The 13,226-nt window shown below is 47.4% G+C and overlaps 1 protein-coding gene across 1 annotated transcript; it reads right to left on the bottom strand.

The window, feature by feature from the left end:
• Window positions 1-303: 303 nt before the first annotated feature.
• KRT23 (keratin 23) lies at window positions 304-13,004 on the bottom strand. The gene is made up of 8 exons (XM_037033359.1): window positions 12,530-13,004; window positions 8,206-8,288; window positions 7,319-7,475; window positions 6,088-6,249; window positions 5,879-6,001; window positions 2,903-3,123; window positions 2,047-2,078; window positions 304-680 (listed from the first exon to the last, which is right to left on the bottom strand). The coding sequence occupies exons 1-8, from the start codon at window positions 12,926-12,928 to the stop codon at window positions 586-588; spliced, it is 1,272 nt and encodes a 423-aa protein (XP_036889254.1). The 5' UTR covers window positions 12,929-13,004; the 3' UTR covers window positions 304-585.
• Between the last annotated feature and the right edge of the window lie 222 nt (window positions 13,005-13,226).

The raw sequence follows: 13,226 nt of genomic DNA on the forward strand, positions 1-13,226 counted from the left end.
TAATGACTATTACTGTAATGACAGCAATCTTCGGTCCTCTCACCTTCCTAATGAGGCTTTTCACATCGCCCTTTCTCTGACCCCAGCCCACCCCCACCTTCCTGCTGGCAGAAGCTCAGGAGCCACAACTTGTCCCTAAGTTGCCTGGCTGCTGGGTGACACTTCTACCAGGTGTTTGGCTGCTGTGGGCGAGTTCGAAGCCTTAAGGTCCCCCTGGATCTTTTATGGACAGTGCCTTGAGTGTCCCTTGTTAGGAGGAGACCACGGGGTCTTATCTTGCCTTATGATAGAAAAAAGACAGGGTACAGTTGGTGTGGAGGTTTATTGGCTACAAAACAGGTACACAGTGATGGGAATTCGAAGGCTGCAGGAAAGCTTTGAGCTCATGAACTCACATTCTGGTTCAAAAAGATCAGCAGTGTATTGAGATCACTGGGGAATGTCTGGTGAGAGTGTCCCCGAGAAAAAAGCTGCTGCGTTTGTAAACGCCAAGGGCACCTCTCAGGACTCACCCACTCGTGTCTGGGCACGGACTGTCCATGGCCGAAAAAGAGTGTGTACAACAGGCAGAAACTTGTACTCGCCTCACGCACACTTCTGGATCTCGTTCACTTGAGAATAAACGATTCTTCCATCGATGCTCTCCTGTGTGATGGCCTTGATCTTCGGGGCTGCAGACTCTGGGGAGAAGAGCAACGAAGTGGTCACATCCAGGCTCCCCCACCACCCAAAAGCTCCTTGTGCTTCCCACAGGGCCCCCGGGCAGTGCGGCCATCTCTGCCGGAGTGAAAGGGACCTCACCAAGGGAGGTCCTTCTTCCCACCCCCAGGAAATGAGGGTGCCTTGTCAGTGCTATACTTAGAGGTCAAGGCCTTCATCCTAGGCACGCTCGATACAGGGACTAATCACTGACCACAAGCACCCGGGGGTCCTTTTGCCCCTTGTAGCACTTGTATGACAGATTCTGTGAGCGCAGAGAGCGCTACACGCTGTTCTGGGCACCTCGCTTTACAATCTAGCCAGCATGCCCTTTAGGGGACAGCAAGGCAGCAGCCACATTTATTTTGGTCACAGTGTTCAAAGACATGACTTAGAGGAATGAGTGCTTTGTAGGCACATCAACAGACTGATTTTCTACACCAGAGGGAAGACTTGAAGCCATTAACAGAGATGCAGGGAGAACTTTGATCCAATCAGACTCTTCAACAGCACATTGGGCCACCTCACCAATAAGGGGCCCCCCACCCCTGGGCACGGCTAAGGAGAGGCTGAAGGACCACCTGTGGCGTCTTGCAGACGGGGAGCCGTCAGACCAGCCGTTCTGTGATGGTTACTTGAACTCCGATTCTCGGAATCGCTAACGCCTTAGGACACTGTTACTCAAACTAATCAGAAAGTGCCACTGGTTCCAGGCTGGGTTCTCGGAATTTTTTTCTGAGAGATGTTACAGGCATTCTGAGAAAGTTGAGTTCCCAGGTCGGAGATGTTTGGGAATGCTGGGCTAAGCCAAGCAGAACTATTATTGTTTCTTTCTGTCTCTTGCCCCTTTTCCTCACTGAAAGGTGCCCTGTCAGCCCTCGTTTCAGGTGAACATCCTGATCACAGTGCGGCTCTTCCCAGAAAGGGTGCGCCCCGTCTGGTCACGGAGCGCACCTTTCATAACACACAGGCCAAATCTCACAGGACACGAATGTTCAACGGGATGTAGTCGGGAAATGATGTGAGACTATTTCCTTGTATTTTCAGAGGAGCTTAGTAAACAGATCCCATTATTTGACAAAGATATAATAATATCAATGATTATTTTTAATCTACTGCTTGCGAAGGGCTTTCGCAATATGGCTGAGGGCAATATTCAGAGCTCACTTAGTTCTGTTTTATCTAATTTGTTAATTTAATGAAAAGTTCCTTGCCATTTGGGAGTAAAAGAAAAACTGAACGCAGGACATTTGGGAGAACACTAAAGATTATGAATGCTACAGAGTGGATGGACATGCTGATTTACTTTTAAAAAGTAGATTCAAACAATGAAAAAAATGTTTTTACCTTTCACACTCAGCTTAGAGTCCTCCGTGGTCCTATAAAAGTGATAAAGATGAATGCTCATTTTAGTGTTAGCAATAAGCATAGAAACTTCTTATGCCGAACTAACTTCCTTTGCCTGCTTATCGGTCTGTACCTCTTTACTGAGGGATTGTCTGAATTAGTCTCAAGGTCATGAGCACGTGACAGAACCCTCTGGACCCGGAAGGCAGTGAGTGCCACCTGCCGCTGACCCCGGGGTCAGAGAAGTCTCGCCAGCCACTGCCATCCTTCCAGCCACTGCAGGCTTTGCCTTTCTCCATCAGGGTCCTCTCCAGGGTCTGGGTCTGAACCCGGGGCTTCTTGATGACTTCATGTATTTAAAAATATTACAACCCTTTCTGTTAGTCATAGAATGAATGTACCCCTGTTGTGGACAGCTATTGTTATTTCCCAGGGTATTCAGAAATAACATTGAAAATCTAGATACCTCAATGTCTTATGAATCTCTTCTTGCTGTCAAGCTAAAATATCCCCCCAACCTTCTTCTTCTTTTTCTTTTTTCTTTTTTGAGCCCAAATTGTGTGCATTCCCACTGGGAAATGCTAGAACCAGACCTTCTTGGTTGTTTTTTTTTTTCCCCAGAGATTTTAATACACCAATTGCAACACTTGACCTCCAGTCTCAGTGTCCGGGCAGTAATCCCCGATTAATCCACACTTTCGGCTTAACAAAACACAACCGGTCTCGGTATCTTTGGGAGAAATTCAACATAACCCTTTTTTGCTCTAGAGCGATGACAGGGCCATCAGGTAGGTGTGCGTACGCGCGGGAGCTGGTTGCCCTTTGTGTCCTCCCCCGCCAGCCTTGCCCGCTTTACCCTTGGCTCTCCCCCTCGAGGAGCCGGCGGTAGGTGGCGATTTCCTTCTCCAGGTGGGTTTTGATGCCCAGAAGGACCTTGCGCTCACTGCTCTGCCGCTCCAGGTCGTAGTGCAGCTGCATCAGTTCCTCCTCGTAGTGGGAGATGATCTGCTGCGTGTCCCGGAGCTGGCAGGAGTACCGAGACCGGGTCTCCGATAACACGTTTTCTAGAGCAGATTTCTGAAAGAGGAAATGATGTTTCTGGCATTAAGTGACCGATGGCTTCCTGGACCCAATAATGTGTGCTTGCTGGATAGTCAGCACACCCTGCTCCTCTGCTGGGTGTCTTGGTGGCCTCTGGGGATGCAAAGATGAGAAGTAGCCTGGCTCATAGGTTCGGGACTTGGGTCACCGGGAGTTGGGCAGAGTCTGGACCTTCGAAGCCCATTTTCTTGGCGTGACTCCTCTGTGTCCGGATCTCCCGGCAACTCCGCTGCACCCCTGTAGCGTTTATGGTTTATGCTGCTCACTCGGGACTGGGTGTGTGCTGCCTGCCCTGATCTGCGCCTTACCTCCTTACGCTGCCCTCTGTCTCTGGCCAGGTCGAAAACTCCTGGCGGGAAACAGCAACTGGACTTCTGTCCCTTTGCATCTTCAGAGAGTGGTCGCAAGTAGGGATGCCGGATCAAACAGGGGGCACCTATTGAATTTGCATTTCAGATGCCCAATGAGTCATTTTTTAGTACAAGTATGTCCTAAATATTGCCTCAATATCTCATACTTACACTAAAACCACTCTGTTACTTATCTGAAATTCAAATTTTACTGGGTGTCCTGTGTTTTAATTTGGTAAATCTGGCAACCCTAGTTGCAAACAGTGCTCTTTGGTGATGACAATGGTGACACATTGTCATTATTGAGGGAACTGTAAAGGCTGTGAAATGAAGGTGCCGGGCCAGCATACAGAGGACTGCGTTGGCGGCCTGGTTGTGTTTGGGCTTACCGCCTGCTTCTCAGGGGCACGCACCTTTAACCTGAAAGAGGAACTCTAACCGTTCCTCTCGGAACTGCCCAGTTCCTGGGCACCCTCGCTCTTCATGGCTGCTGACACTCAGGGGCCCTCGGTGCTCCTGGCCACGAAACCGATGTCCCTGGTTCGGACACTGTCCTGTTCTCCCAGAGGAGAATTCTTCTCTGTCCTCAAACCTCCCTCTTCCCCATCCTTTCTTTCAGCCCACGCCCTTGCTCCTTATGTCACCGAGGAAACGAAAGCTGTGAGGAGAAAATGCCCACAGGCTTCCACCATCGCTCCCAGCCACACTCTCAGACCTGTGTGTCTGGGCACTCGGTTCCCTCCTGTTGTTGCGCATACGCCGTCTGCTCTCCAGTCATTCGAGCAATCGCCCGTCTCTCTGCGTCATCCGTGTTTTCCTCCAGGCTAAGTCATTCCCACCAGCTTCCAAATAGAATAACGTCTCCCACCTTAACAGTTCTCTCATGTGGATCCATATGTACCTTTAGCCATCACCCGGTTTCTCTGCTCTCCTTCAACTACACCTGTAATAAAGCCCCTTAAAGAGGTGTCTGTACCTGGGGTTTCAAATTCCTCTTGACCTCCCTCCAAGCGTCAAGACTACATCACCTGGCTCCATTGCCACCCCGTGGCCTCCTCTCCCCCTCCCTCTCCTCTCTTCCCTCTCCCACCCTTTCCCTCCTCTCCTTTCTTCTTCCCTTTGGTCACTCACTGTCCCGCCATGTTGGCCTCCCCGCTGTTCCTCCAGCCCAGCAGACATACTGGTGCCTTGTAGCTTTTGCTTCAGCTGTTCCCTCCACCTGGGACCCCCAGGCCCCCCACATGGAATGCCCCTCCTTACCACCTGCAGGCTTTTGCTCAGCTGTCACCTTAACAGTGAGACCCTTCCTGACCACCTGGTTTATAAAGGCAGCTCTTCACCCTTGCACCGCTCACCTCTCTCCCGTGATTTATTTGTTGGCAGCCCTCTCTCCATCTTATGTATTACATATTTTGTGCATTCCTGGTCTCCTATCCTGCTAGAGTATGAAAATCTTTTATTATTGAATTCTCAGTGCACGGAATAGTGTCCTATAGTAGAATGCATGAAAATGGTGTAAATGCCTTGCTGGCTTGCATGGTGGTTGTCAAATACTGTATATTAAAATGCTTTAAAAGCTGTAAAATACTCTATTTCTGTGTGCACTGTTATCACCTTGACAGTGCAGATTTTAAATGGCTGTTCATCATCGCTGATCCCTAAAACATAACAGTGATATAACATGTGCACCTGCAATGGAATGAACTAATAGTTTCTCCGCAAGACTAAGGGCAGAGGTGTGCTCAGGAATGAGACTGATGAATGATTAGAAGATTCAGGTAGGTTTTCCTCAGTGAATGTTGAGTGCTCATGACCCGGATGCACAGCATTTTACTAAAAACCGTGAAGATCGTAGACGTGACTGAGACACAAGAACTCACAGTTTGCTGGGCAATGAGACGTGTGGAGTGGCCAGCGCAGTCAGCCAGCCTCAGAATTTGCTTTTTTTAGGTTTTTGAGAGGGGCAGTCCGATTGTATGCGGAGAGAGTCCCGTTAGAGATTATGAGACTCTAAAGCTGCCTTACCCTCAAAAGGTCACGTGGGTTCACCGCTGACTTAGCTGTGCGACCTTGGTCAGTTCGCTTAATATTTGGAGCTTGGTTTCCTCACCTCTAAAGTGGGGACACTAAGACCACCCGGGAAAGGTCAATGTGAGGACTGAGGACGTTTAATGTAACGAACTCCCAAGCACACCACCTGACATGATGTGGACATTCAATCAGTGACAGCTCTGATTCCTATTCTTATCATGAAGACTTTGGATGTTAAGTGGCAAGTGACAGATGTCTCAGGGGAGTTGGGGAGTTGGGCCCAAGAAAAAGGACAAGGAAGGCTTTTGGGGGGTGTGGTGCCCAACTCAGGGTCTTCCGCTCAGACTCACCCTGTTATGCTGGGCCTGCAGGTCGATCTCCAGGGCCTGGAAAGTGCGCTTCAGCTCGTGGATGTTACTCTGGCTGCTCTGCACAGCAGCTGGGCTGGCGGGCTCCTGGGCCAGGGCTGCTGACTGTGAGAGCAAGCACAGAGCAGAGGCGTTGGCTTTGGGCCACACGGAGATGCAACCCCTGGGAAGTTCGGGCACCTTCCTGTTACCTGCTCTTTATACCAAGCATCCAGTTCTTGATGCTTCTTCTTGATCATGAACTCATACTCCTGCCTCATATCTTCCAGGGTCTTAACCAGATCTTCCCCTGGGGTTTTATCCACCTTCACATTGACCTTGAAGTCACTTGGCACATGCTGTTCCTCCATGTCCTGTTTAATAACAAAGAAAAAAAAATGAATTGGCTGTGGCCATCAGAAGGAAGTGTGCTGATGGGCAGCAGTTAATGGATGTTTTAAACATTCAGCTCATCTGGTCGCCACTGTTTCCCTGGTTTGGTTTGGCTCCTTAGTTATTCATTATTGATGACAAAACATAGGAATTTTTTCCTCTTATATTTTTAATATGAAATCAAGAATAGGGCCAGACGGGTAGTTGAATGGCCTTTATGATTGCTGACTTCATCCTTGGTTGGACATGTTTTAGCAAGAATTATGTTGCACAATATGTAAAGTACTCTTTAGGAAATATTCACGGGGGGGCATGACGGCACAGCGATGAAGGTGGACCTTTCAGGACATAGCCCAAAGCTCCGGGGGAGCGGTTCAGTGATCCAAAACCAAAAGGTGTCGGGGCTTTTACAACCTCATCAGTGCATTGGGATTCTGTAGGGCTGAGCCCCACTGGATATGAGGAAAACCAAGAAACCACAGGACAGGTTTAACTAACTAACAGTCATGGTCCAACCAGCTTTGATGTTCATAATCGATCCCATTTGCTTAAAATAGGGATATGGTTTTCTTACCATTTTATCAAAGTCTTAGGGCTTTGGATGGATGGTAACTTCTCAAAAGTTGGTTAAATGTTTTTGGAAATTAGGATTCTTAATTTTTGCCCCGAGTCATACGTAGTGTGGTTAGTAGCAGATGCTCCTTATTCTCCTAACCCTCAGTTCGCTGCACACTGGGTCCGTGAAGGCAGTAAGCCTCTCATGCTTATTCCTACAGTATCATATCAACACACAAATCTAGGTAAACATTGCATGCTAAAATTGTCGACCCAGCTATTGTGAACTGTGATTATATCCTGGCTGTTGTTGTATTAGATATTTGAGGAGATTCGCCTGGAATTGGAAAAATTAGATGTTTATAGGGTTTCTTGTGATTATTGAGGTTGAAGGACCACAGAACCGGCACAGAGATGGTAGTTGTTTCTGCAGCCCTTGAATCACCTAACACGTGCACCTTGGGAGCTGTGCTGGGGGTTCCGGGGGCGTCCCACCTGCTCATGGCGCTTCTTCATGAGGATGAGCTCTTTCCTCATCCCCTCGACTTCCTGCTCCAGGTCTGTAGTGACGATGGTCAGGTCATCCAAGATCTTCCGGAGAGCCTCGACTTCAGTTTCCAAGTCTTTCTTGAAGGAGTGCTCCTTTTCATACCTTTGGTTGGGGGGAAGGGAAGAGGCTACTTCCTGTTGGAAGGCTGCGGTCTTTGCAAGGATTCACCTTTGCTTAGAGGTGACTTGGCAGGTTTAATGGCAGCCAAGTAATGCGTGCTGTTTACCCTCTGTAGGTCTCTTTCACGCATGTTTTTCTGGGATGGTGGCAGTGCTTTTTTTAAAAAAATTAATAAACAGCCATGTGCCCACCACCTAAATTTAGCAACCATTAACATTTTACCATATTGGCTTCATCTACATTCCACTCTGTATTTTAAGGTACATTGTAGACACGATATTTCACCCCTAAATGCTTTAGAACGCATCTGTTACGAAAAAGACATTTTCGTAAATGTCTTTACGAAAAAGACATTTTTCGTAACAGATGTATAATTAATGCAATAAGCATAATAATGTTACTGCACCTAAAACATTAAAAACAGCTTTTTAATATCATCTAATTCTTGGTTCATATTCAAATTTTCTCACAGCAGAAAGTGTGTTTCACTCTCTGATTTGTTTAAACTAGGGTCCAATCAAATATTGATTCTTCTTATGCCTTTTTGGTATATTTTGTATGATTTTTACATGTGGTTAATGGTAAGGTAAGTTTTCCTTCGGCAAAACAAAAACAAAAATAAGAACGACCCAGAAAACAAAACAAAATAAAAACAAAATACACCCCATCCTCCCCGCCCCGCGCCCCATGAGGCCCTGGAGACGGAACTCACTTGAGGCCGAAGTCGTCCACCGCCATCCTGGCGTTGTCGATGAGCAGGACGATCCGCGCGTTGCTCAGCTTGCCGTCCGCTATCTGTAAAACACACGCCCAGAGCCCCTGCAGCAGGACGCACTGCACGGAAAGCTGCATTTCCGCCGGCTCGTCTCCCGGGTGTCTGATTTGTTAGCACAGATGGCTCGTTTTTCTGGCAGTGGGACCATAAATACGTACTGAACGCTTACTAGGTACAACGCATGAGAATGACTTTATAGCAAGGGCATGGTCTGCGCTGTCATTTTTGCATGGAGGTTTGACGGGCTGGGACCAGTGCAAGAGTTGGAGGGGTGGGATGGGGAGGGGAAGTTGCCTGGTTGAGAATGCCTTCCAGCTGTCGGCCCTGTAACTGTGTCTTCCCATTGTGATTAAGCTCCTCCGCATGGCAGATGGCAAAAGTGGTTTGGGTTCTGATCCTTTTCTTATTGTGACTATTAGCTGGGCTCCTCTACAGTAAACCAATTATTTCAGGTGAGCACAGTTCTTTGTGATTGCATTCGTGTGTCTGGTCTGTGGCACCCAGCAAAGTATTGCTTGCTCCAAAGTATCGCTGACATTAGTTTGTGAAACCAGTTTTAAATGTATTTTGTAATACATTTAAAGGAACTTAAAATATATGTTACAGTATTATGGTCATCACATACCATAATTATTTTTTATCCAAAGTAACAATAGTCATATACGAAACTTGTAGGTGTGTGTTTGTCCATTCTTCCCTGACAAGAATGCCCCGCGTGTAGCTACAACAATATTAAATGAAATAATTCTTCACCATCTAATGAAGCAGCTCAGTAAGCTGTGTTACAGCCTCCTGTCAAAGACTTTCACTAGACACTTATATGCTTTTTTACTTTAAAAAGGAAAATTTTGTTCAAAGTGTCCACCTGAGCAATGGGATGTACGTAGAGGGTTTGTGACTCCTTCCAGGGGGCTGTAACCGGAGAAAAGTGCACATTTGGTATATGTCACTGTCTCCAGGAAAATCTGGTGGAACATGTCCCAACGTCCAAAGCATAATACTACTTTTATACCGAATATTGTGCTGAAGTAAGAACTGGGACATTTTCCTTTTACTTCCTGCTATTGACCATGGGGGTGAACTTGGTCCAGTCCCTCCGCTCCCTGGGCTTCAATTCCATCATCTGTTAGATAAGGAGTCTGTACTAGAAACAGATGACCTCAGAGGTCACAGCTCTAAACTTCTGTAATTTATTCAGAGCTGGAGAGCCCTGTGACATTCCTTTGTATTGATACAAATCATTCTTTTATTTAGAAAGAATTTTCTTAGGGCAAAGTTATGCTTGAATACAAAGGCACCTTTTAAAAGTCTGGTGCTATTCAAAGCTTCACTGGTTATCTGGAATTTGGTGTCAAGCCTGCACAATAGCAGGCTTCAGAGGTGGCGGTAACAGCGGGCCGGGAACTCAGAGAGCAGGGCCTGGCATCCTGCTCCCGCCTCCCCGAGCTGAGTGAGCTGGCCGAGTGTCAGCTTCTCCATTCACAAAATGGCAACGACAATGCTTGTAATAGCCACTTCTCAGAGATTCAGGAGAACTAGATTAGAGGGGATAAAATAAGGTAATGTAAAATCCTTAGCATTTTCTGAGCATGCTGTAGACACTCTGAAAAATTGGTTGAAACCCAATTAGTTCAGAATTTTCTTCTTTAAAATCTAGCACTTTGGCAACTAGAGCTAATGTCTGCGTTGGATGAATCCCGGATGTGTATGTTGAGATGCGTCCTCAAACTCTGTGTGGTAGGAGATGGCCAGGCTGGCTGTCCCTGTCGGACTTCTTTCTTCCCTCGGTGGATTCCAAGTGGTGCTAGGGCTGGATTTGCTCTAAAAGAGATTCTGTAGGTATTTCCTTCTTCCCTCTACAGTGCTTCTTAGGAACTGTCTTACCAAATGCTTTTCCCTCTTTGCGTTATCTAAGCTCATGGGTAGCTTAGATAGCTAAGAAAAGTAGCCTCATTCAAAAAGGCCTAGGGACCCTTAGGCTTAGCCTTAGTTGTGCATCAAACTGTTGGTTGTCATCTAAAGAAACTGTTCACTATACACTCTGCAGAATAAAAAGTACCATATTTAATGAGTTGAATTGATAATTTAACGATTGCAAAGCCCACGTCTAGACTCTGATTCCCCCAGCCAGCATTCTCATAGTACGTGAGTGATGAGTTCCGAAAGGTACTCGATACAGAGCACATTTATAAACGGAAACTATTTCCCATTGTTTGGGTTACTGATATGAAATCATGACACAGCCGCAATTTCTGAGATGGATTGAGAAGTAATATGTCAGGCATGGCTTTGCATCGTGTGTCACAGTTAATCACCTGGATTCTCCCCAAGGCCCTGAGTTAATTCCTTAGAAGACTCTAGTCAGTGGGTTAGGGCAGCATCATTGCTCCAGGACGTGTGATCTCCTAACGGGGAGAGGAGAGTAGGATATTGTACGGTGATCCAAAATGCCAAATAGAGTTCTACCGTGAGCTATTCCAATATCCCTTTATGTCCAACTCTGTGTTTCAAAAGGAATTGGTTCATTTTGAACCTAATTACTTATAGACCCTTTGAGTAAGTAATATTTAATATCCCTAAGGTGGGGGCAGGAGAGTGCTGCATCTCCCGAGAACACTCACTGAGGCTCGGGAGGGGGTAGGTGTGGGGCCTCAATGGGCCTCTGTTTTCTCACCTGCAAACAGGGGAGATTGTGATAGACAGACCTGAACATCAAAGAGTTGTTTTCTTCAAACAGAGAAAATGTAACAACTGAAGTGAGACATCCAGAAAAGAGTGGAACTTGAAGCTGAAGAAGCTTCTGCTTCCTATTTAGTGTCAGAACCCAGAATCCAGGGCTGCTTGAAGGATGAGCAACCTGCTGTCTCCTGGCCATTGGCCCCATTCCCGTCTCTCTATTCTACGGTAGTGAATTTCAGCATCCCCTTGGTTTCAGTCCACCCATCTATATATTGGGGATAAAATACCTGCTTCATAGAATGAAACGGTGTGTATGAAGTGTGTGTTGCCTAATTAGCAATGCAAATGCAATGCATGATCTTGATTAATGAACAGTCTCATGGTTGCACGAGATAGGCAGGCTCGTCAGCACCACACTGTACAGAAACCAAGGCCTGATCTTACTTTTCTTTTGGGAGTTATATTCTCAGCTGTCCATTTACAAAAGTCTTCTATTCCCTCTGTTCTAAAACCAAGGCAACTTTATTAATGAAAAAAAAATACGATGAGGTTTGTTGAGTCACCTTGTTTTTTCCTGTAAAGACAACCATGTACTATGTAGTTAAGGTAATTACACAGTCAGTTATTAGGTTGATTATTCAATAATTAGGGTTTATTATGAGGACGGATTTACGTTATCTTGATTGGTCCTTCCTATATTCACGCAAGGCTGGCAGAGTGTTGAGAAATAATATTGTATAAATATCAGAAACCCGTGATGCCCTTTTTAGATTAGGTGAAATCGTGGTCTTGCAGGAAATTTTCTGAGCCTGCTTTCCAAAGAGGGAAGTTGTGTAGCTTTGAAAGCTAACCGATGAGAGGACTGATTCCCTCTGCTCCCAGCCAATGTTATGAGCTGTCCCAGAAAGTATAAGCTTCACTTTTAACATATTTGGTTGAAAATTTATTTATTTCCTAAAGAAGTTTCCGGAACACATCCTAACTCTAAGATTCCAAAAATTATGCTCATTGGATTATTATTTTTTCCTGGCAACATACCACGTTCAGAACTGTTAGCGTCTAGAAACTCAGAGCTTCTAGCAGACGCCGTGAAGGAGTATTCTGGATGTCTCAATGCTGGATCTGCTCCTGGAGCGGCAGCCCTGGGATGTGACCTCCAGAACCGTATAGCCTGGCCTTTCTTTGCCGGGTCATCGCACCGTGGCTGGTTCTTTGGGGTGCAGCCGAACTGAGGCGGTGAGAAAGCAGATGCCCTCTTGTGCCTCGTACCCCAAACAGAAGGGATGCACCCCAGCCTTTATCGTTACTATCCCATCACGGGATCTTAAGTGACCCTGGGCAGCAGCTGGTTGCCTTAGAACTTTTCCACATAATTTATGTACCGAAGGCTAAAGAAATAAGACAGACTTCCCTAAGTCCAAATTTCAGGTATAATTAGAAAATATCCTCCATTGCCTTTGTTCGCAATTCATTTGAGCTCTTTTGCCATTTTCCTGGCAATTGCCTTTGATACCGATTTCTCCTCGCCCCATTTCGTGCATATGTACCCGCCTTCGAGTTCCAGGGACACCCAGAATCTTACCTGCTCTTGCAGGCTGCTGATGTTCTCCTCATGCTGGGAATAATCTTGCTTCCGGCTGGGGTCTCTCTGCTGATGCCATTTCAGGATGCGACTCTCCAGCTTCTCGTTGGCCTCCTCCAGGGCGCGCACCTTGTCCAGGTAGGAGGCCAGGCGGTCGTTGAGGTTCCGCATCATCGCCTTCCCATTCCCGCCTAGGAGGGAACTGCCTCCTTCCAACCCCCAAGACCCTCCGGGGGGCAGGCAGCTTGGCGAGGTGACCGAAAGGGAGATGCGGACCCCCCCGGCACCCCCGTGGACGCTGGGAGCCCGGGGGAAGCTCCCTGGCCAGCTCCAGCCACCTCCTGGGCCATGGACAGAGCCCGAGGGGATGTGGCTGAAGCGGTGGTGGCTGGGATTCATGGTCCCATCGGGGTGTGGGGCGGGGCTGGGCTCTGCTCTGCTCCCTGGCACCACGAGACTGAGCCGCCCCAGACTGCCCTGGGTGGTTTTATGCCCTTTGCTGTGGGAGTTCCCTCCTCTGACAACTGTACCAACAAGATCGTATCATTGTGCAACATGTGTTTCCTCTCGGTCCGCCCCGAGGCGCCCGGGGCCTCCACACACTGTTGCTGTTCAGAGCTGCGCGGGGACACAGTTCGTTCCTCCCTTCCAGCTGCAACCTGGAGGCGTGGCCCGCGATGCGAGGTGGGTGCTAGTG

This window comes from Sturnira hondurensis, unplaced genomic scaffold, assembly GCF_014824575.4.
Source record: "Sturnira hondurensis isolate 20B ecotype Veracruz unplaced genomic scaffold, ASM1482457v3 Scaffold0021632, whole genome shotgun sequence".
In the NCBI taxonomy this organism is placed as follows: Eukaryota; Metazoa; Chordata; class Mammalia; order Chiroptera; family Phyllostomidae; genus Sturnira; species Sturnira hondurensis.